General features: G+C 38.7%; 1 protein-coding gene across 5 annotated transcripts in view; it reads left to right on the forward strand.

Moving 5' to 3' along the window:
- HECW2 (HECT, C2 and WW domain containing E3 ubiquitin protein ligase 2) overlaps positions 1 to 24,105 on the forward strand; it is a 371,931-nt gene extending 347,826 nt beyond the window's left edge. For all 5 annotated transcript variants that reach the window (XM_060622749.3, XM_060622748.3, XM_078451061.2 and 2 more), the window contains 3 exons: positions 681 to 766; positions 1,734 to 1,846; positions 17,539 to 24,105. In XM_060622749.3, the coding sequence (XP_060478732.1) occupies positions 681 to 766; positions 1,734 to 1,846; positions 17,539 to 17,650 (311 nt within the window). In that variant the 3' untranslated portion in view covers positions 17,651 to 24,105. The remainder of the gene's footprint in view (positions 1 to 680; positions 767 to 1,733; positions 1,847 to 17,538) is intronic.
- Positions 24,106 to 25,001: the final 896 nt, after the last annotated feature.

The raw sequence follows: 25,001 nt of genomic DNA on the forward strand, positions 1-25,001 counted from the left end.
GGGATGATACTTTTGGCATTTTATTAAATTCTACTAAGCTATGGAATAAAAGTAACATTTAGGTTCGTGGTTATTTGCGATTTATTAGTTGAAGGAAATAGAGTAATAAAATTACGATTTCCTTTTTATTAATAAAAAGTAAGTTGATTTAAAAATATGAACATTATATGTAGTTTTAAAATAGTTTGCAATTAAGTATTTACTTGTATACTTCTTTGATTAACATGTCTCTCCTTTACCAGAAGCCCTGTAAGGGTCTGTTTTCTTTGCCACTGTTACCCCCAAGCTTAGTACAGTGCTTGGCATAGTGATACTTGAAAATTATTTCTTAAATGAATGACCAAAAGAGTTAGGTATTTCCAGTAACAGCAATGATCTTTTTCAGAAATGGTATGGTTAAAATGACAACTTTGTTGTTCTTCTCTCCACCAGTTTTGTTTACTGACCACTAAATGGAAACAGAGACCTCCTAGTTTCATTGAGTATTGTCTTTGTTTGACTTTTGACACTCATGTGATTGTATTTACAGTGTTATTCCCTAGCCTTAAATGATAAACAACCTTTAAAGAATCCAAGATGATGATTTATGTCTGGGGGTCTTTTGTCGACACGTCATGGTGTCATGTCATCTTAACATAGAAAAGTCAAAGTAATGTGGGCTTTCCTGATTGGTTTAATAGGATATCATGACAATCATATTGTAATTCGGTGGTTCTGGGCTGCAGTGGAAAGATTCAACAATGAACAGCGACTCAGGTTGTTACAGGTAAGATGCCATTAGTTAATTTTTTAATGCATTAATATAATTATTATTGGAATTGCTTATGTTTAATAATTGCTAAGTACTCAGTAAACACACCCCATGTTTGCCTGCAAATGTGGGATACATTGTTTCAGACTCTTCTGATTGCATGTTCTGTGGCTCCATCACTAGGCAGAACATCCCCAGCCACGTCCAAGCATCTCATTAGAATTTTGAGGAAATACCAACTCCAGTCCAAGAATCCCAGGAAAAACACCTGCCTTCAGGGCAGCTTGGTCCCTTCAACATGAGATCCTGGGGCACTCTGCAAGGCAGCACCTCTAGCAATAGAAAATGACCTTCAGTCCCTTAGGAAGTGACCAGGTCTTTTCTTTTCTTCCATGTAATTTTCCACAAACTTGAGATAACAGTGAAGTTCAAGGATACTGGGGAAACTAACTCATTATTTTCTTGTGGTGTTCATAGTTACATGGGCATTTGCTGGTTGATCGCAGCCAAAGAAATACCGGGAACAAGCCTTCTGGATGCTTAGGCAGAGCCTTACAAATAGATTGGGTCTTAACTCCTTTGGATCAAGGATCTGGTCCTCATTTATTCACCTCAAGTTGATCAGGGACTGATGCCAAGTAGACTTAGGTTGATTGATATACCTACTTTATTTATCTGTAACGGGAAATACACCCAGTTTAGTCTACTGAGCTGGCTAGCCGTACAGGATGCTTTATCTACTAAGACCCTCTGGATCTCCTTTTCTTTTATAATGCACTGTCTTTCCTTAGTGTTCCCCAGATCTTTGTCAGAATTCTTGTGTTGGGTTTTTCCACACCCATGGAGTTTTGTCTTCAGGCTTTCCCACCAGTGAGCAGCCTGCTGTTCTTCCCTGAGGGCCCTGCACATGAATGATGCCATGCGTTTGTCAGCAGCTAGCCTCTTGGTTTCACTTTATCCTTCTGTTTTCTTTGGTTGATAGTTTGTCACGGGCACATCCAGCATTCCCTATGAAGGATTTGCTTCTCTCCGAGGGAGTAATGGCCCAAGAAGATTCTGTGTGGAGAAATGGGGGAAAATCACTGCTCTTCCCAGGTAAAATAAAAAAAACAACACTTTTGTACTGTCATGACAGGTGTTCCAGGAGAGAGAGACCTTTAAGTTATGCGTGTATTGATTAATTACTGTTTTTATATTAAAAGTTTGGGAGAGTGGAAAAAAGCTTTTAGAATGAATTTATCTTTGATTACCTTTCAAAATGGAGGAGTAAAAGATCTTACTGGGCATACTTAAAATGCATGCATACATATCTTTTTCTCTTTTTTTATTGAAGTATAATTTACACATGATGTTACTTTAGTTTCAGGTGTACAAAATAGTGATTCGACAAGTCTATACATTATGCCGTGTTCACCACAAGTGTAGCTACTATCTGCCCCAAGACATCACTATTATAATATCATTGACTGTATTCCCTATGCTGTGCCTTCTATTAGCCTAACTTATTCATTCCATAACTGGAAGCCTGTATCACCTTCTCCCCTTCACCCATTTTGACTATCTCCCATTCCCCCTCCCCACTGGCAACTATAAGTTTGTTCTCTCTATGAGTCTATTTCTGCCTTTTGTTGGTTTACTCATTTGTTTTGTGTTTTAGATGCCACATGTAAGTGAAATCATTCGGCTTTCTCTGTCTGACTTATTTCACTTAACAGAATACACTCTAGGTTCATCTGTGTTTTTACAAATGATAAGATCTCATGTTTTGTATGACTGTGCAACATTCCTCTGTGTGTGTGTGTGTGTGTGTGTGTGCATGCGCGCGTGCAGGCACATGTGACAGGCACACGCACCACATATTCTTTATCCGTTCATCAGTCAATATGGGTTGCCTCCATATCTTAGCTATTGTAAACAATGCCGCAGTATCTTTTTGAATTAGTGTTTTCATTTTCTTTGGGTAAATATCTGGTAGTGGAATTACTGGGTCATATGGTATTTTTATTTCTAATTGTTTGAAGAACCTCCCAACTGTTTTCCCTAGTGGCTGCACCAAGTTACATTTCTACCAACAGTGCATAAGGCCTCGTTCCTTTTTCTCCACATCCTCGCCAACACTTATTATTTCTTGTCTTTTTTATTTTAACCATCCTGAAAGTGATAGGGGATGTTGCATTGTGGTTTTGATTTGCATTTCCTTGATGATTAGTGATGTAGAGCATCTTTTCATGTGCCTGTTGGCTATCTGTATGTCTTCTTTGGAAAAATATCTGTTCACGTCCTTGGCCCATTTTTAATTGGATTATTTGTGGGATTTTGGTGTTGAGCTGTATAATTTCTCTATATATTTTGGATACTAACCCCTTATTGGATATATCATTTGCAAATATCTTCTGTTATAATACAAAATGCTGTATAACCAAAGCATTTGTTAGCTTTAGTGAAACAATGTTGGTCATCACACTGTGGCTTCTTATGATTGTGGCTCTGACTTAGATGTTCACAGCAGCTCTCATTTTAAGTATATATGAATAACTATTTAGAATCCCGTCACTAAAAATTGCCACTATGGTTTCTAGAGAGTATTAAATCATGTCAACATACTCTATACCTCTTTAACTTATATCATACATGCCTTAGTGCCATGTGAATGCTCTCTGCATTGATTCTCATTCATAATAAGATAATGCACTTCCCTGGAGTGAAAAAAAATTGCTTTGCTGCTGCTAATAAATTTAAGAGCCTATAAGGTAGTAGTTGTGAATATAAGTGTTTGGGGTTGAATGGAGAACTGGAACTGAAACAAAAGAAAAGGAGGGAACACATGAATAAAAGAGGAATGGAGGAGAGTTGATTTTAGAACTCCTTTATGTAATCAGCAGTAACAATACAGTATTTTTGAGGTAAAAAAGACTTCAGATTGCCTCTCATTTTACTAATAATAAAACTGTGGGGCACCTGGGCGGCTCAGTCAGTTGAGTGTCTCTTGATTAGGCTTAGATCATAATCTCGAAGATTGTGAATTGGAGCCCCTCATAGGGCTCTGACATTGCAGAGCCCGCTTGGGATTCTCCCTCTCCCTCTCTCTCTGCCCCTCCCCCGTTCACATGCTCTTTCTCAAAATAAATAAGCGTTAAAAAAAGCCGCTGCAATCTGCGGGGGGGGGGGGGGTTAAATGATCTTCCCCAATGGTATTAGGTACCCCAGGATGTCATCCTGAGTTGTTTTTTTTTTTAAGTACAAGTAACTTTGAGAAACCTGTTAACAAGACTTTCTTCCTAGCGATTGCAAGACTCTGTTTCTTAATAATTATTTTCTAAGCATCAACATATGACAAGAGGGGCACTGAAAATACAGATACAGACGGCAATGAGCAGTGCAAGCTCAGGGCCGGCGTAAGCCTCCTCAGTCACCCTCAGTATATTTCAATCTGTGAACAGAGGCACTACATCCAAACCCCTAAGTATTAGCCAGCATACCTGATGTTCCAGATTTGGGAGACTGTAATTTCATTATTTAAAGAAATATTTTCTTTATACCTGAATCATCCCTCCCCCACCCCCACCTTAAACACATATTTGTATCTCAAAAACAGATTCACACTGTCTGATTAAGGCTTTGCACCATTCTGAAAAACTCAAGGATTAGCATCAAGGAGGCAGGAAATGGCAGATTAATTGTGCCACCTTACTCTTGAAATCTGTTTTTTATAAAGATTTATTTTTGTAAAGTAGATGGAATAAACTGTAATAATAAGCAGATATAGAAGTTGTTCACATTTAATCACTGCAATTTTCACTAAACATGGTAAGCAGAGAAAGGTAATTTGATGTAGACCTGAGACCTAGCTTCAGAGAGACTGGGCTGCGTTCCAGCTCTGTTGCTTACCTGCAGTTGAGTCTTGGAGAAGTTGCTTAATTTTTCTGAGCCTCTGTTTCCTTATTTACTTTGTAGGTCAGTAATTCTGAGGATTCAATGCAATCATTCATGTAAAACATTTACTGCTGACCCTGGCCTTGAGTAGTTAGTAGTGGCTGCCATTATGATTTCTGTCACCATCATCTGTAAAATATATCAGGCAGTAGTGTATTGGAAGGAGCAAAGGGTTGGGAGTTAGAAGATCTGGGTTCTAGTCCTGCCTCTGCCACCAGCTAACTCTGGGACCTAGAAGATCACTTGATGTGCAAAAGGCCAGGGAGAGGGTGGTATATTAGGTTTGGTTGAACAAAAACTTATAGTGAGAGGTTTCTGAAAATCTTGGGAGTCAGGCTGGTTCACTTTCTACTTCCCCCTGAGAGTTCCAGGAAGTTTGTGTGCTGACTCATTATAAGTGATGGTGTTCTCCATTATCATTGCATACACACAGTTGGGCAACAGACGTTGTTTCTTCCTTTCTTCATTATGACCTAAGGTTGGTTCTAGATTCCTAGTTTTACCCAGATTATAAAAATGCATAAATACAGATGATATATGAAGCACGTCAGGCAAGCAGACTACTTTCGTATCTTGTCTATAACAGGCTCTAACGTTTTAGATCGGATAGGGAGAAATAGCTGTTCAGCCATTCTGCTCCACAGGTAGTGAGCTTATCTATTGGAGAGGCATGCGTGCAGATCAAACCGCAAGGATATACTGGCTTTCTGCTCCGAAGCAAGAGGCCTGATCCATCTCTGCAGAATAGGGACAACAATGCCCTGCTCAAAGAGGATGTGACAAGTGAGTAAGATAATGCATTTGAAAGTCCTTAGAGAGAGTAGCTTTCCTTTGTTCTTTTTATCCCTTGATTCTGACTCTTCCGTAAGCCCACCATACTGCTATAACTATGAAGATGTGCTCCTCAGAGAAAGTACACTTGGAGGAAAAATATAACAAGAAGAACTTCAATGCACGACCATATATTTTTTCAGAAGTGATTTTTTGATAACATTGGCGTCATCCTTTGAAATGTGGGGTGTTGCTTAAATGTTAAAAAAAGATCTGTAAGATTGTCTGTAGTCTGAAGAGATTATTCTATATGACTGAGGCCATTTCTCCTATCATTGAAACGGATATACTGAAGCCATTTTTCCAGCTATTTCCTGATAGGTTTAAGTTGCAGAACTGAAGATCTGGTCTGTCTCATGCTGGTCAACCCCAATGTATTTCTTTTTCCTGTTAGTGAGACAGTGTTTAACATGTAAAGTAGAACCTCTCTTTTGACTGGAGACAAAATGGATGGGTGTTCTTCTTACTTACAAAATGTATTCTATAAGAAGTCTGGCATGGGGCACCTGGGTGGCTCAGTCGGTTCAGCGTCCGACTTCGGCTCAGGTCATGATCTCACCGTTTGTGAGTTTGAGTTCCACGTCAGGCTCTGTGCTGACCGCTTGCTCAGAGCCTGGAGCCTGCTTCAGATTCTGTGTCTCCTTCTCTCTCTGCCCCTCCCCTGCTCACGCTTTGTCTCACTCTGTTTCTCAAAAATAAATAAATGTAAAAAAATTTAAAAAAAATTCTGGCATCATCTCATTCAGATATGAGAGGCTGTAGCCTAGAGAGCTGGAAGTGGCTGTACAGAATGAGGATGGGCAGTTCTGGCAAACGGGAGGGCATCTTAGCCTTTCTAGACACAGATGATGGAGGGCTTTTCAACCTTTCAAGCAAGCAAATTTGAGTCTTATTTTCTCAGATTTCCTAGTCTCACTTTGTGGTAGCACTACTTACATTGTGAGCCAAAAAGTGTATTAAAGTATATAGGGTTGTTTCTGAAGTCAGTACAAGTTGAGTCCATGGCTCTTTTTTTCTCTCTTGTGGTAATGAAGTAACTAGAGACGCAGATGATAAATAATGATGGAGGCAGACGGGTGTCTCCACAAAGGCTTATAGCCTGAACACATTACTGCACTTCCTCTGCTCTGCGGTTGGTAGTTAGTTCTGTATTTTGAGTTTCTGTAGATTTCCTATCCCCTGGTGCTCTGATGTACTTACGAGACAGTCAATTCACTTTATGGCAATTGCTCTTAAACATTCTGAAAGACAGGATGCTAACATGCCAGCCTGGAAAATGCAGGGCAAATCCTCTCTCCCAGCATGGTATGGAGTTTATGTGTTCATCTCTGAAGGTTCTTGCCAAGTAGGATGATGGGACAAAGGATTTGGAGAGCTGCAATAATGATGGAGGGGTAGTGGGTTTTTTGAAGGGGGGGAAGCGTTTTGAAAATGGCTGTGTCTGGAGATTATTGTGAATGAAATGCTGACCCAAATTAAGAAATAAGCAAGAATTAATTATGAAATGGGTGTCTCGGGGAGACAGTTTCTCTAGTGGACTAGAACTTTAAAAAATAAAAATATTTTTTAAAGATACAACTTTTTTCATTTTTAAAACTCTGCTTTTTATTCTCATGAAAACATTTACCAAAAAACAAAAACAACAAAAAGGCCAAGAAATTCTTGTTCTCCTCAGAAAGCCCCTCCAGACTAGTGCCCCCAGTGCACCTGTCACTCTGTCACACTTTATTTCCTTCATTAGACATACCCCCAACTTAATCATTATGTTTAGTTATTGGTTTACTTGTTGATTTTCTGTCTCTCCCTCTAGGATATAAGCCCATGAGAACAAGGACCTTGTTGGAATTGAATGTGGCTTTGCCCATAGTGCTGAGTCCTGGCATATAATTTGCACTCAGTGAATATTGTTCTTAGTGAATTCTTCTTTTTTTTAATAAATTTTTTTAATGTTTTTATTTATTTTTGAGACAGAGAGAGACAGAGCATGAGCAGGGGAGGGGCAGAGAGAGAGGGAGACACAGAATCCGAAACAGGGTCCAGGCTCGGAGCCGTCAGCACAGAGCTGGACGCGGGACTCAAACTCATGGACTGTGAGATCATGATCTGAGCCAAAGTCGGACGCTTAGCCGACTGAGCCACCCAGGCGCTCCTGTTCTTAGTGAATTCTTAAACTTAGGGTATGACTGTGAACTACTCCAGATGCGATATGCCAGAGTCACTTTTGTATCTCTGTATCCTCATCTGAACAATTGAGATACATACCAGTAATTACATCACAAAGTTGTCTCGAGGATGAACTGAGGTAACACATGCAAAGTGCTTAAAATGAGGCCTACTACATCATTCAATAAATGTAGCCATTATTTTTTTTCAAGTTTATTTATTTTGAGAGAGAGAGAGCGGGGGAGGGGCAGAGAGAGAGGGAGAGAAAGAAGCCCAAGCAGGCCCCGTGCTGTCAGCATGGAGCACAATGTGGGACTCAATCTCATGAACCATGAGATAATGACCGGAGCCAAAACCAAGAGTCGGACACTTAGATGACTTCACCACCCAGGTGCCCCTAGATTTAGCCATTATTACTGTTGTTCCTAATATCTAGCCCTCAGAGCTGGCATGGTATATCTTTGGGTGGGCGAGAAATGTGCTATATCCACTCAGGATATTTATATTTTGCTTGGACTTCCAGGAGTTTTCGTCCTGGAACTGTTCCCTACTGAGTTTTCTACTACAGCTTTAAATTCTTACATTTAACAAGTGTGTAGTCTTCTTCATTTACAGGTGAAGAAGCTCACAGTGCGTAGGTTGAAGTTTCTTCCGCCGATCATCCCCAGATGCAGGAATCCCCACTATGGGGACATTCCACACTGTATTTATAAATCCAGGTACATTTTAACCAAGGTGTCCTATTGAAACTTTGGAAGGCATTATTAGCAGAGAGACTTCCTCTAAAAAAGCCTTTTGATACTCATTATGCATTTATTGTATGCAAAACCTTGTGGTAGATATAAGTTGATCTCTGTCCATGTGGACCTTAACAGTGAAGGAAGTAATAGACATTTAAATGAACAGGTAACCAACATCATTGGCCACCAGATGGGATATGACAAATGAGTAGTGGGGGTAGTAAAGGCCAGAATTCCCTTCCCTTGATTCACATTTATTGAACACCTGGTGAAGGTCAGGGATTATTCTGTGTCACCATGGATTACACAAATATTTGTGAACTAGTCTTAGCAGGAATTCCTGTTCTAAATCTCATGGTCTAAGAAGATATTAATGGGGATATTACAGAAATTATGAATATTTTAAAAATCCTAACAAGTTTTACCTTTATTTGTGTTTATAAATCTATCTATCTAGGCTAACAAAACAATCACTGGATTACTTTAATTGAATTTTATCATTCTGTGTGATTGGTAACTTTGAATTTTCATGCTGATTACAAGCTCTGAACTCATCGTCTATTCCCCCACCCATTTCCTATATTTCCTGCTTTGTTTAATGGTACCTCTGCCATCTTACTCCCCATACTTAGTCACCGGCTACCTTTCCTCTATGGAATAAATGGGAAAGGTCTTTGCATGAGCACACCTCACTTCCTGATGTGGTCCTGCCTCCCCAACTGGCTTATGGTCTAGTCTTGGCCACTGTCACTCAAGTACTTTTACTTCTCGAGTTTCCTGATGATGCATTGTTTCCCCATACTTCCGGGCAGTCTGCTAAGAACATCCTTCTCCTTGTTGTTTATCCAGAAAAACCCTATACACCTACAAATCCTTCAAGGCTTGGCACAAACAGTATCCACTTAAAGCCTTTCCTGACTCTGCGGAGCAGACTTGCAACTCCTTGTATTAAAATTGTTTGTGTGCAGGGCCACTAATAGCTCATCTGGATCTTTTGGATTAATTAGACAACTGTGTCTTGTAGCCTTGTGGAGGAATGCAGCCCTGAGTTAGGGCTCATGGTTTGGTGAGCATAGGCAAAGGTAGGCTGGATTTTAGTGCCCACTCACCCAGCCAGATCCCCTAGTGCAGAGCACAGACGGCACTAGCTTTAGGGCCTCCGATTTGCTTGCATATTTTGATGCCAGGTTGTAAATTCTCCTTGTGGGCAGAGGCCAGACTTTACTTCCTCATCTACCAGGGGACAGGTTAATGCCTGGCATGCAGTAGGAACTCAGTAAGTAATTGTTCAGTGAATGAAGGAATAAATGAAATGTTGTGTAAATTGAAAAATCTTTATTCATCACGGTACTTTGTGTGGGGAGGACAAGCTTTCAGAATATGGCATCTTCAGGGGGAGAAATAGTGTAAGAGGTTTTACAGGGAAACAGCCTTGGATGCTGCCAGAAGTGTCATTGAGCCCTGAATTAGAGGCCCCGGAGAGCCTGGAGGAAACCCCCCTTTGCGTACTCCACAGCCCAACTACAGGCCCACTCTGGCCCTGCCCCCAGCAGCCCTGACAACCAGAACTGCAGGCACACCTGATTCCCTTAGGGGAAAACCTGTGGACACTCACAGAGGCAAACTGTGGCCTTGAAAGGTAATTTAGGTCAGGAATACTCACATTTTCAAAGGAATCTAGACATTAACAAGTAATATGTTCCAAGGTTCCTTAGGAATTTTCCAGAATGCCTGTGTCTGCTTTTGACTTATTAATTACTTGATAAAGAGGTGGGAATAGGAGTAAGGAGACAAATCTGAAGGATTATGCACCACTGCCGATTGGAAAAAAGAGAGTACGAGTAAAGCACTTTCTAAATAATAATGCAAGTACAAAGGATTTATTAGACTCAAATATATTTTGTTTCTAGGACTACACCTACTTGATAAAATGAGATCCATGATTTTCTCCTTCTCTTTCTCCCTCTCTCTCTGTCCCTCGTTTTCTCTTTTAATTTAAAATCCTGTTTGTAATTTCTTATTTGTCTTACATTTTGAGTCCTAAAGCTACCAAAAAATCAGTCCTGGGAAAATGGGGAATCAATTAATAAGTACACACACACACACACACACACACACACACACACACACACTGAAAGAGAGAGAGAGAGGAGAAATTCATTAATTTACTGTGAAAATTTAGAGGGGATTGTGATACTTTGGGCTCACTGGATTTAGATAATTGACTTGTCTATCTATAGGAAAGAAGAGAGAGTAAGCATGTGACCTGGTTAACGTTTGAAGAATACAGAAAGCACCAAGAGATTAAGTCATACCAGATGTCTGGAGGGCTTTAAATCTTCTTTATATTGATGGCTGCACGATTTCCCAAAGATGGGTTCAGACCTGCCCTCCTTGAGTGGTTCTGGCTGCATAGATTAAAATGAGGTAAACTCATTATAGCCTTAGTGTAGCTGGCTTTGAAAGATTTGAAAAATGTCCTTTTATTGAGACTGAATAACTGGATGTGCTTTTGCTGCCAATGTCAACATAGTCTAAGAGCCCTCCTGTTATTTTCTGCTAGAGTTTTCTTAGGACATGGAATGGGGCGGGAGAGGGAGGAGTGTGAAAGGCCTCAGAGGATTGTGTTTTGTTTTGCTTTTCCTCTTCTTGGCTCATACTGCAGGTTGATGGTAAATATTGGGCAATTTATTTAACCACACTATTCCTCAATTTCCTTATTAGCAATGCTGTCTTGTTTATAAGGAGTTTTGAAATTTTTGCAGGCATACAAAATGCTGATGTAGATAGCCAATGTCGATATCTTATTTCTCATCCACTTGATGTCTGTCCAGTGGTGGAGACCACCTGCATCGGACTCACTTGTAGTGATTGTTAAAATACGGATCCCTAGGCCCACCCTAAACTTTCTGAATTAGAATCTTAGGGGGTGGAGCCAAAAATCTCCAAGGTAAACAGGCTTCTTGGGTGATTCCAAGGCACTTCAATGTGTCCCTTAACGTACCTCTGCTTTCTGGTAAGCCTGAGATAGGACTGGATGGTTTGAACTGAGCCTAAAAATCCCCTGGTATCTCCCAAGGTTTTCTGGACTGACCTAATGCAGACCATTTTCCCCAGAGCTACTGCATATTGTGATTGAGTCATTCATTTAAAAAATATTTGAAGCTTCATTTGGCTACCTTGTCATCAAAATGTATGTAATGTAATATGATGTTCAAGTAGGATGTCCTCTAATGTATGTGGTCTGTGAACTAACAGTTCACAGTCAGGAGTAGGATAAAATTAACACTCAGACTTCAAAAAATGAAAGAACAGAGCCCATGAACATTCCTGCTTTCGGTTTCATCTTGGACTTCCCCTAGGTTGGGGTCCTATTTTTGATTTGGCCACTGACTCAACTTTGACCTTGGGAAAACCACTTAATCTTTCTGCAGTTTCCCCCTCCACAGTATATATATTCTCCATCCTCGTGAAGCATTTTCTAGAGAAGCTATTTAGTTTATTCAGAGGGAAAGTTCTTTTATGGTAACCATATGTTATACAACTAGATATAATTTTGGAAGCAGTGATCATCTTAGATTATGGATCAGTAATGGTGATTGTGTCTTATGACTGAAGAGGATCAAAAAAAGTTGTCCAGTCCTTCCCTTTGTGTTGAGATCTGAGTCTTTAGAGAGAAGAGTACTCAGGCTTAAAAAAAAACCATTCAGACTTATAGATTTACTGGATAAGATACCATAGTATCTGCAAAGATACTACAGAAACTGCAGAGAGAGAGACATGCCGAGTTCCTGTTTCTCTGCTCAGATACCGGGGAGTGGAAGGATATCTGTTTACTCTCAGCTGTGCCCCCTGCCTATCCATGATAGGGTGATTCTACTGTATTACATTCATCACACTTACCTCCTTTCCTTGGACTGTTCTACTGCCTTGAGACCTGCAGTCATTTTCTATTGCTGCATCACCGATTAGCACAAACTTAGCACCTTAAACCAACACACAATTATATCACTTTCTTCGGATCAGGAGTTCACGCATGGCTCAGCTGGGTCTTCTGCTCAGCATCTCACAAGACTGAAATCAGGGTATTGGCTGGAATGCATTCTCATCTGGAGGCTCAACTGGACCTGCTTCCAAGCTCTTTTAAGCTGTTGGCAAAATTGTGGCTATAGAATCCATGGCAGGTGACTTCTTTAAATCCAGCAACATTGAGAGTCTCTGACCTCCCTGATGCTTTTTTATTTTTTTTTTAATTTTTTTTTTAACGTTTATTTATTTTTGAGACAGAGAGAGACAGAGCATGAACGGGGGAGGGGCAGAGAGAGAGGGAGACACAGAATCGGAAGCAGGCTCCAGGCTCTGAGCCATCAGCCCAGAGCCTCACTCGGGGCTCGAACTCACGGATCGTGAGATCGTGACCTGAGCTGAAGTCGGACGCTTAACCGACTAAGCCACCCTGGCGCCCCTGATGCTTTTTTAAAGGTCTCGCCTAATTAGGTCAGGCCAACCCAGGATAATCACCCTTTTGTTTAACTTAAAATCAACTCCTGGCTTTAATTACATCTGCAGTATACCTTCACCTGTGCCATATTCCATGGATTGCAAGTTACAAATCCCACTCATGCTCGAAAGATGGGGATTATACAAAGGCCTGGGTCATGGTGAGTCATCTTAGAATTTGCCTGCCACAGACCCACAGTGAATTAAAATTCTGCAATTAAGTATGTGCAAGAACTTAACTGGGGACTTTAAACATTACTATTTATGAATCCCTATTCCTATGTATGTGACCATTCTGTTAATTCTTAATTAGCTAAAACTAGCCTCTAGTTAAGGGAAAATATTTGGTGTCAAGAGGGAAGGAACAGGCTTAACTAGGGTGTGATAAATTACACCGATAGTCATGCCCTGTCCTAAGCAAATAAACCATTAATTAGGGATTATTGCTTAGCTAGCAAATGGGTCATCTTGAACTATTTTTATTTCCTAATTCACCCAAAATGACTCAATTCATGAAAATGAGTTCACACGTATCTATTCAAGATTACAACTATGAGCTACTCTTTTGAGAAAAGTTGTCCCCAAAGTTGATCTATAGCACTCTTTAATACACCAGCACTACCAAAAGAAAAGCATAGACAACAAAAAACTCCTACTGGGTGTAAGCAATAATGATCACTTTTTCAACATCCTTCTTATCAATACACTGAAGACAGAATGACAACGTATCAGAAATGGATAACAAAGAACCAGGTTTACGTTGTTCTGTAAATAAAAGGCATAACTAAATTAAAAAGTGAATGGCTGAAGAGATTAGCCAGAGATAATACAAGAGTTAATCTCTTTATTTTGTACTGTTTATGCCAATCAATAAGAAATCCTAAAGCTTTAAATGACAAAATGGACTTCACACTCAGAGGATGGCTGTTATAAAAATAATAATAACAATAAATATTGATAAGGATGTACACAAATTGGAACCCTTGTTCACTGCTGATAGGAATGTAGAATGATGTAGCCATTGTGGAAAACAGTATAGCAGTTCTTAAAAAAATTTACAATAGAGGGGCACCTGGGTGACTCAGTCAGTTGAGCTTCTGACTTCGGCTCAGGTCATGATTTCATGGTTTGTGAGTTCCAGCCCTGTGTTGGGCTCTGTGCTGACAGCTCAGAGCCTGGAGCCTGCTTTGGGTTCTGTGTCTCCCTCTTTCTCTTCCCCTCCCTGCTTGAACTCTCTCTCTCTGTCTCTCTCTGTCTCTCTCTCTCCCTCTCTCTCTCAAAAATAAATAAACATTTTAAAAGAATTTTTTTTAATTAAAAAAAATTTACAATAGAATTGCTATATGATCCAGCAATTCCATTCCTGGGTATATACACAAAAAGAATTAAAAGCAGGGACTTGACAAGATACTTGCACACCAATGTACATAACATTTTTTTTAATAGCTAAAAGATGGAAACAACCCTTGTCCATCAGTGGATGAATGGATTAACAAAATGCAGTATATACCTGCAATGGAGTATTATTCAACCTCAAAAAAAAAAAAAAAAAAAAAAAAGGAAGTTCTGATCCATGCTATAATATGGGCCTGGAAGACATTATTATGCTCAGTGAAATAAGCCCATCATAAGGGACAATGATTCCAGTGACAAAAGGTACCTACTATAGTGAAATACATAGAAAATAGAGTTGTGGTTGCAGGGGTAAGAGAGGATTGGAGTTGGTGTTCAATAGTATAGTTTCAGCTTGGAAAGATTTTAAAGTTTCAGAGATGGGTGGTAGTGATAGTTGCAAAACACTGTTGATGTACTTAATGCTACAGAACTGCACTTAAAATTGGCTAATACCAGATGCCTGGGTGGCTCAATCAGTTGAGCATCTGACTCGGCTCAGGTTGTGATATCACAGTTCATGAGATGGAGCCCCGGGTGGGGGCAGGTGCAGAGCCTGCTTGGGATTCTCTCTCTTCCCCTCTTTCTGCTGCTCTTCTGCTCATTCTCTCTCTCTCCCTCCCTCTCTCTCTCTCTCTCTTTCCTTCCCTCTTTCCCTCCCTCCCTCTCTTTCTCTCTCTCTCAAAAAAAAAAAAAGAACACTTGAAAAGATAAACAGGCCAAGGAGATGAACATGTAGGTCACAAAATAGGAAATGTTACAAGCAAGCTAACTTGGAGAAAGATGCTCAGCCATGTCGGTCACCAAAGAAATGAAAACTTTTATATTTCATTTAACAAAGCATTATCTTTTAGTCTAATGGGATAATGAATGTTATTCATCTAAATACAAAGCCCGGCATATAATTATATTCAAAACATATTTACTTCTCTGCTTCTTCTCATTTCCCTAGAACAGAGATAAAGTCTTCATTTAATAATTCTATACTGGTATACACACAAGGACTATCCTAGTACTATCTTTTAAACCATTCTAGGACTATCTTTTAGTATGCTAGTTTAGTTTTTTTAAAGTTAAACGTCTTCGGGACGCCTGGGTGGCTCAGTTGGTTGAGTATCCGACTTCGGCTCTGGTCATGATCTCGTGGTTCATGGGTTCGAGCCTCACATCGGGCTCTGTGCTGACAGCTGAGAGCCTGGAGTCTGCTTTGTGGATTCTGTCTCCCTCTCTCTCTGCCCCTGCCCAGCTCATACTCTCTCTCTCAAAAATAAATAAAACATTAAAAAAAAAAAAGCTAAACATCTTCCTTGAGGCCTCCAAGTTGAGGTTCCAGTGTAAGGGAGATACAACAAGAACTACATTAACAAGAATTATATTAAATGCAATTCTGAAATAGTTTGTTATGTTAAAAACGTGTTTGGGTACAATGATTAATTAGATGACTGCCCCCCATATATCTAGCATTTGTAATAACAACAGTCATAAACTCTGAGCCAGTACCATATCTCTGTCCTAAAACTGATATTCTTATAATTGAGCCCCTTTGCATTCCTGCTCTAAAAAGGCACGTGGCCAGACACCTGCTTGATTATCTCTTTGTTATTTTGTCATTTCCATGAGTCATGATTATCTTTTGGCAATTTAATGAAGGCAACTAGAGCAAATCTTTTTGATGGTAATGAAATGTAGCTAACAATACATCCCTTATTTATTGGTCAAACAGTGTGAGCCAGGCATGATATTAAACACGCTTCTGTTACTTGATTTAATTCTTTAATTCTTCATTTAATTCTTTGGATCCTTCTGAGACAAATGATATTATTCTCATTTTATAGGTGAGAAATGGAGTCTCAGGGAGTTTTAATAACTCCAAATCACACAGCTGGGTGGTAGATCTAGAATTCAAACCCCGGTCTGTTCAGCTTCAAACTTCTCATCCTTCCATGGCACTAAACTGCATCTAGGAATATAATTATATTTACGTCTTAAGGGTAAAGTGATTTATGAGAATGAAAATTTAAACATGTAACTTTGTAAAAATAGTCCATCAGTAATTATAACTCCTAAAATTACATATGAATTTGGGAGCAGTTTTTTTTAGTCAACGTTGTTTAGCCCCCACAAAGAAGCTGTTGTACATTCAGAATAAAATGCTTCCTATTCCATGTCAAAAGTGCAGATTTTTTTCCTGATAAGATGTACTATTTGGAGACTGTCTGTTTTTTATTGTGATTCAGGTGCAAATAACAGGAAAGCATATTTTTTTCCTATCTTGGCAAAAGGGGAGGTATTTCTAAAAAAGAATACTTAATGTAATGATTTAAATGGCCATGATTTTGTACTGCGAGTTAGGAGAAAACAGATTATAGCACAGGATTGGAAGAAGTAACAATGGTCTACTGACCTCGGCAGGAAAATCCAGCCAGGGAATTTCCCCAAGACTCTAAGCCAGTCTTCAGAGATACTCAGTGCTCTTCTGTGCCCAACAAAATGACAGAATGTAAAACCCTAGATTTTCTGAGACATCCATGCAAAATCAAACTCTGAAAATGAATTACTTTGCAAGAACTTACATTCATGTCTGTGTAAGTGTTGAATCTCTAAATTGTACACCTGAAACTTATATTACACTGTATGTTCACTAACTGGAATTCAAATAAAAACTTAGAAAAAAAGTATAACATCAAAAAAGATGCAAAAAATCAAACTTGTCTTTGCAGTTCTTAGACAACTAAACAAAGCAATATGTATGTAATGTGGATTTTAAATGGTTGTGAAAACAAAGAAAATATTTTTTTTTTAACATTTATTTATATTTGAGACAGAGAGAGAGCATGAACAGGGGAGGGGCAGAGAGAGAGGGAGACACAGAATCTGAAATGGGCTCCAGGCTCTGAGCTGTCAGCACAGAGCCCGACGCGGGGCTCGAACTCACAGACCGTGAGATCATGACCTGAGCCGAAGTCAGACGCCTAACCAACTGAGCCACCCAGGCGCCCCAAGAAAATATTTTTTAAATACCCCATTCCTCTTTAGAAATTCAAATGTTTTCACAGTTTCTCCAAAAAATAAGTGTGAAAATTGGCAACAAACAATCTGAATATGAAAGACGAGCATGAACACATGTGTGTGCATGCACGTGCGTGCGCACACACACACACACACACACACCCCAATCTCATTTCGTTCAAAGCACGTTAATCTTTGTACTGCTGCTTCTGTTTGCAGAGCTCACACTTGTTTCAACCGTCTGGATCTCCCCCCGTACCCATCATTCTCCATGCTTTATGAAAAACTCTTGACAGCAGTTGAAGAAACAAGTACCTTTGGACTTGAGTGACCTGGAAGAACGATGCCAGGCTCTGTATGGACAGGCAATTTCAGAAGCTGCTGTCTAGAAGAATGACTGAATGTTGGAAGTTTCAAGAGTATGCTTCCACTAGAGTCAAGCTGAGTGCTATTATTTTCCAGGAACACATGCTCTGTCACAATGGGGTCCGGATAGTGGTGATGAGTCCTCTTGGAAGGATTTGGGTGAGCTTGATGCCCAGGGAACTACCCAACAGTCTTTCAATCAACAGTTGTTGACTACCAAACTTTTTTCCATTTGTGTTATGTTCCAAGACAAAGAGAACCTGTACACGATCAGCTCCATGGTAACTTTCAGGGACTCGGGAGAATCTTGAAACTTACCTTTGAACGCGGTTCAAGCCCAACTGGCAGCACTTGGCCCAATCTCCAAATTAGCTCAAGTTAAATAATATAATAAAAACAAATATATTTCCTAAAAGTACATTCATTTAAGCCCTACGTTGTAGCAGAATATTCATTTTCTTGCTATGAGTGCCTGCATGGTGTGCACCATAGGTTTCAGCTTTCATGGGACACAAGTGAAAATGAAACCAAGTCAACATGAGGTAACTTTAAAGATTTGCAATAAGGTGGTCTGTGACAATGTATATGCAAAGTGGTATGTGTGTAATTATGGCTGAAGACAAACTGTTCTACAATGAATAACTAATGACAGATTTTATGCTTTATAATGCATGAAAACAATTTAAAAATAACTAGCAATTAATCACAGCATATCAGGAAAAAATACACAGTGAGTTCTGTTTATTTTTCATAGGTTCATTATATTTATGTTCTTTAAGATGTATATAAGAACCTACCTGTTCCGTATGTATCACCTGTTCCATTTTCATGTTCCATGCTTACTCGGGCATCATGCTAGTACGTATCCTTTTAAGCACTCTCAAGGGAACAAAAGGGCCTTTTATTTTTATAAAGGTACAAAAAAAATTCCCCGAAATATTTTGCACTGAATGTACCAAAGTTGAAGGGACATTACAATATGACTAACAGCAACTCCATCACTTGACAAGTAAATAGAAAATAGCTTCTAAATCAAACTTCCTTCACAGTGCCATGTCTACCACTACAAGGACTGTGCATCTAAGTAATAATTTTTTAAGACTCACTATATGTGATAGTATGATATGCATTTATTTAAAATGCATTAGACTTCTTCCATCCATCAGATACTTTACAGGATGGCATTTAATACAGATATTTCGTATTTCCCCCACTGCTTTTTATTTGTACAGCATCATTAAACACTAAGATCGTTTAGAGAGCCATCAGCAACACCCAAGAGATCAGCTCTCTTTAGTAATAAGAATTCCATTTTCCCTCATCAGTGAAGACATCACAAATTGAAACTCTCAGTACTATATTTCTAAGCCTGCATTTTCACTGATGCATAATTTTCTTATCAATATTAAGAAACAATTTTTCTATGGTCTCTCAGAAACTGCATGATATCACTAATGTTATTTCTGCTTAGTTTTATCAGACGATGTTCTTCATTTTTATTGCTTTTGGGGTTATTTCACATCATTGTTTATTTCTTGACTTCTGGCCGTAACTAATCAGAGTGAGTTCTTCAATAGAGTGAAGTTAAATCGTGGATAATAAAAGCATTGGATTCACATTTGGTTTGCCAGCCTGTGGTTTTACAGGCACTGCCCAGACACCTCTTTGAGAATTATAAGTAGCCATGGAATTCCTATTATGGGATGTTGGCAATCTTGTATTTTATAGAGTCAGATGCATGGTTTTCACAGATGGTTTGTAAGAACTAATTGCTCTCCTGTTGGTTAAGCTATGTTTACCATTGAGACCCTCAAGAGGAATACCACTCATGCTGCGATCCTGAACTAAAGACAGGTACTATAGCATGGGGAAATGTTCCCCCAAAAGGTTACAGAAATCTGGAGATAAGAAAGGAAGATTTATCTGTGTACTATAATTAGACCAGGAAAAAAGGGAAGAGAAAAAAATTTTAATTGGAAATGTTAGCTTGTATTTACTGATCATGAATATAAGTATATATTTAATTTTGCAAACTATTTTCACTTGTTTGTATCTTTTTCATTATAAGGAAAAATAGTATAACATACTTTTTCAAACAAAAAAACAACCCACATCTTTGACGGTATATAAGATGGTTCAGAGCTGGCATTCTCTAAGCAGCTGGTATAAAAAGTTACATTTCTTTCAAAAATAGACCATGTTAGCTTTCATTTTGGTTTGTGACACTTTGCTATCATGTTCCACATTATTAGGTAAAAGAAGTTTGAAATAAAATGTATCTCTTTAATTATTTCTAACAAATATATTCCTTGTTAAGGCATCTAACTTCTTCCCAAGTAACAGGATAATCATCTGCTGTCGCTACTGTTCTCAGAATTGGGAATTATCGAAGACATACTTAACATATCAGAACACTATTATAACTGATCTACTATTCATAATCAGTAAAAAAATCCATTAATAACTGTGAAAATATTAAATAACGTTTCTACAGAATAAATTGGACGGTAGCATCTGCTACAAACAGAAATACCCATAAATATTTTCTTTTGGACTCTGAGCCTAGATGACTTGGCTGTATGGTCTCGTTTTCTTTAAGAAACTCAGGAGTGATGCTTACACTCTGCTGTCTTCTATAAAAGACAGTCATGATGCATCATGTATGTTTGTAGAACATCTCTTAGATGAAGCAAGAGGTGCACTCTTGGCCTTCACTCTGTGCCAACCACTATGTTTGATGATAGAGATGTAGGATTCAAAAATCTGCCCTTGAGAAGCTCACAGTCTAGTGGAGTAGACACCAAGGTTTAAAAAAAAAGTATTTTTAATAAAATTTGTCATGTTTTACAATCAAGGAATGAGGAGAGAACAGCTTGTTCCATCTGGGAGATCCAATGAAGGCTTCATACATGGGAGATACTGTGGCTGAAAATAAAAGTCACATAAATAGTAACTAAGAGCATGTAATAGTATGTCAATACTGGTCAAGTGTGGAGGCCCAGGGTACATTTACCCACGAGGGTTTACAGTGTGCAGGCGGGAGCCGAACCATGAAGGAGCAACTCAAGGATCTTCAAATTATCAAAGAAATGCCAAAATTAAATCCAGTCATTTCCCTCTGTTTCCTTTCACCTGTCCTTGAGCCCAACTCACTTCTGGGGTCAAAACATTGATTTTGTGCACAAAAATGAATAGATCTTGGTTCAAGAAGCATGGTCACAATTTTCTAGCCTATGTTATGTTTATAATTTAATAGACGTTCTATAATCAATGAAGGAAAACCTCTCACCTGCATAACAATCAGGAGTGCTAGAACTGCCTTCAAATGGTTAACAGTAATGTTAGACTGTGTGTGTGGTGCTTTAAGGTTTCAAAATGCTGTCACGTGCATCTTCTTTTGCTCCTCGTGTACTTTGTGGGGGAGAAGGTATCAATGCCCGCTGGGTTGACACTGGTTTTCATGGATGGCTCGTTAAGATCCATTTCAACACTTTACGGTTGCAATTCTAGGCTTCACTTCAAGAAATGTGGAGGCTAACGTTTCTTCCAACATATTCCACTATCAGTGAAGTTTGCAAGATGCTTCATCTGCCCAAATTCTCATTTCTTCAAACAAACGCTCTTAAAATGTGACACCTTCTAAAAAGCCCGTGGAAGAAATGAGTGTATTCACAGAAAAACTCCTCATGGACTTAATATTTGCGTTTTACTACTTGTTACGAGAAATTTCAAACCATGCAAAATGGGATGGCTTTTGGTGGATTTCTATAGTACAGTTCAGTTCTCTAGAATATAATTTGGAAGCAAGATAAGGTTTGAAACAACCACTTTAATCAGGAGTTTTACTTTATTTTTCAATTCTTAATGAAGATGGATCCAGAGCTCTGGTAGTTAGGTTCCTGTGATGTGGATGAAGGAACCCCTGCAGATTCTCTTTTCCTCTCTGTCCTCTTCACGTTTATTCACTTTTTTCTTTCTTTCTGCACAAATTGTATTTATAACTTGACCACTTCTAACTAAAGCAAACATCTTATAATAAAGAATCTGAAAATCTTTCCAACTTAACCCTCTTGGGGAAATTCCCAAGGCAGGCAAAATGATGATCCACCATCATTAAAAGATACCCATAACCCTGCATAGTAAAAACATGCAAATAAAGAATGTGACCGAAACTCCAAACTGGGTCTGAGCTTTAGGCCTTATTGTGCTCCTCTTATCTGCTTTAGTGGATGACTAAAAACACTCTAGATCTCAGACACCTTACTTGTAACCATAAAACTTGAGTTGAAATTAATGAGCATGTCACTTTTAATCAGATTCTAATTTTGAAAAACGTGTTACCTTTCTAGTTCAATTGTGTTTTCCAGATAGACTTGTTTATCTAACACGGAAACAAACGAATGCCAGAGATATTAAGCTGTCTAAATTTTGGCTTAAGGCCAACAGCGGTCCACTAGAGGCGTAATAAAAACAAAAAGTAGGAAAGAGAAGTCCAGCGGTTGTGTTCCCCACCCCTGCCAGAATGTAATGCTAACTGTTGACCAACTGTCAAGACTCAGAAGTGGTAGCTGCATTCCAAGGAGCTGGCACAAAGGATATAATGAGTGTGTGTGTGCTACCCTTATCACGGCAAGCTGGGCCGGGGGTGCAGCGATGATTAAGACAGGACCGTAATAGAGGGAAAGATACAACAAGGGTTGGAAAGATCATCTCAGGACCTGCTGGTGGGAGTAGGAACATGTACTTCAATTTGGTTTCTGACTTTGGGGCGGGGGGGAATAAAAAAGAATGCTGCCTAGTAAGGGCACTGCTTGATAATCTGCCTGGTGGGAAATAACCCTCATTGTATCACTTCAGTAGATTGATAACATCTTCTCTATTGCAAAACAGAATTTAGCCCCAAAATATTAAAGCTAACCATAGCTGAATCAGGAAATTTGACAATTGGGCATTAAATTATGTCGTGGATTTTATTTATCTTCAGAATTATTACTGATATTATTGAGCTTTCTATATAAGTAAAAGAAATGGTGTAGTTAGACATATTTATTTTGCTTAATTTGTTTTTCAGCAGACATTCTTTGACATTAGAATAGCTTTTGGGACATTTTCATGGTTTCTAGTGGTGACTTAAATGTTCCCTGTTAACCCAAAAAGCAAAATCCTAAGAATTAGGTTGCTGAATTGTAAATGGAGACCTAATCAGTGTTTTCAATTTTTCAGGAAGTTAATCAAGACTGAACATACACTTGCTTAGATTCGATCTGCTAGCTAGTTTATTTGCCTTTCATGATGGCACAGTTTGGTAGAATTGGCAGGCCCCAGTTGTATGGTATTTGGGGAACACAGAGAAATTATGTTTATGTGTGTGATTTTTATGTCTAGTGGCCTTGGGCAGGTGATATCTTTCTATCTAACTTTCTTTTAGGATATTACAACCCTGAGGAGTGTTGATAGGTATGTTGTATGATTCAAACTGAATCAGCTATTACTGATGCAGGTAAGGAACCGTCAGTAAACTTCTGGTTACTACACCTTCTGTAAAAAAGGATGGATAATGTTCAAGAAATACCTTGGAAGGACTAACCAGGAAACACACAGAACTGAGTGTTCTTTTAGGACCCTAAAGCTCTAAAAGCTGTTATTACAACCTATTTTTCTTTATATGATATCGTAAGTAAAATTTGAAGCTGTTAATATATTGGAAAGTGCATAAGATTACATGTTTTTATAATAGGGATGCAGGCATTCCAAAATAAATAAATAAACATACATGCATCTCTCTTGCCTCTTACTGAAAGTATTAATCTAATTTTATAATAATGCTTACTTTTTAATATTAAGGCTCTGTAAAAAGAAACATATTTATTTCTAAGATTTCAGTAGAGCACAGGTGATGTATTTTTTTAAGCCTTATCATTTCTTTTCACCAACTCTACCCATGTATCTACTATACCATGTATCCCAGTTAACAGCTATGTTTCTATTTTTGTTGAGTTAATTTAAGCTTCATATTCATTCAATGTGACTTTAAATATAGAATAACAATGGGAGGTATTTAGTACTGGCATTAAGACCATACAGCTCTCATTTCACCTTATATTTAAATTCCATCTATTTTTTTTCAAAGCTAATAATGCAGATTGTTGACATCCTTGAAATGATTTGTGGGTGGTATTAAATGGAGCCTGGGACTTTGAAATGTAGACTAGATGTTTGTTTTCTGGAAAGTTTGTATTCTTATCCTCACCTGAACCCCTGACTTTTGTGTTGTATTTTTTTATGATTCCAAAATGCTTTGAGGGAAAGATATTTTCATGTGTACAATTTGTTTTATTTTCATACTGATCTCTATTTTTGTTTAAAACCATGTTGCATCATGAAATCACTTAATCCAAAATAAATCTTCTTTAAAAAAGATAGATTATGACTTCTCTGTGATACATTTGGGAAAGAAAAAACTCAAAAGGAAAGAGAACAAAGTAGGATAAAGGTCTTGTGGGATTAGTATGCAGCTTTGTGGATCCAGAAAGTTCTCTTCGTGATATTTATAATTAGGAATCCATTTTGTTTATCCCTGAAAGAATGTTTCAGTATTTGATAGCCCCATCAAATAATGTTGAAGAAATGAATTAATACAAATCATAGTCTCTTAACTCACATGGGCTGAGACTATTTGTTAAGCCATCTTGGTTGAACGCTTGTTTTATAAACACATATGCATACCACCACTCCCACCACCACTACCAATCTAATCCAGGGGTCACATATTCACAAGCCTCCAGGGATCAGTTAGGTATTGCATGAGTGAAACTGGCTGGATGTAAGCAACAGAGAGAGATTGGATTTACCCAAAGACGGCATTCTAATATTTTACTCCAGCTCTAGTCACATAAAATTTAAGTCCAGTGTTGAAAGATCTTCAGATTTATCAAGAGAAACCCAGAAATCTAATTTTTTATGTGATAATTCTAGATCTTTTTATTTTATTTTATTTTTAATTTTTTTTTCAACGTTTTTTATTTATTTTTGGGACAGAGAGAGACAGAGCATGAACGGGGGAGGAGCAGAGAGAGAGGGAGACACAGAATCGGAAACAGGCTCCAGGCTCCGAGCCATCAGCCCAGAGCCTGACGCGGGGCTCGAACTCACGGACCGCGAGATCGTGACCTGGCTGAAGTCGGACGCTTAACCGACTGCGCCACCCAGGCGCCCCTAGATCTTTTTATACTGGGTAAATCAACGCAAATAATGTCTGTAGGTTGAATTTGTCTTGCAGGTCCAACCAGTGTGGACTCTTCATTTAATCAATTTAA

This window comes from Panthera onca, chromosome C1, assembly GCF_046562875.1.
Source record: "Panthera onca isolate mPanOnc1 chromosome C1, mPanOnc1 haplotype 2, whole genome shotgun sequence".
Classification (NCBI taxonomy): Eukaryota; Metazoa; Chordata; class Mammalia; order Carnivora; family Felidae; genus Panthera; species Panthera onca.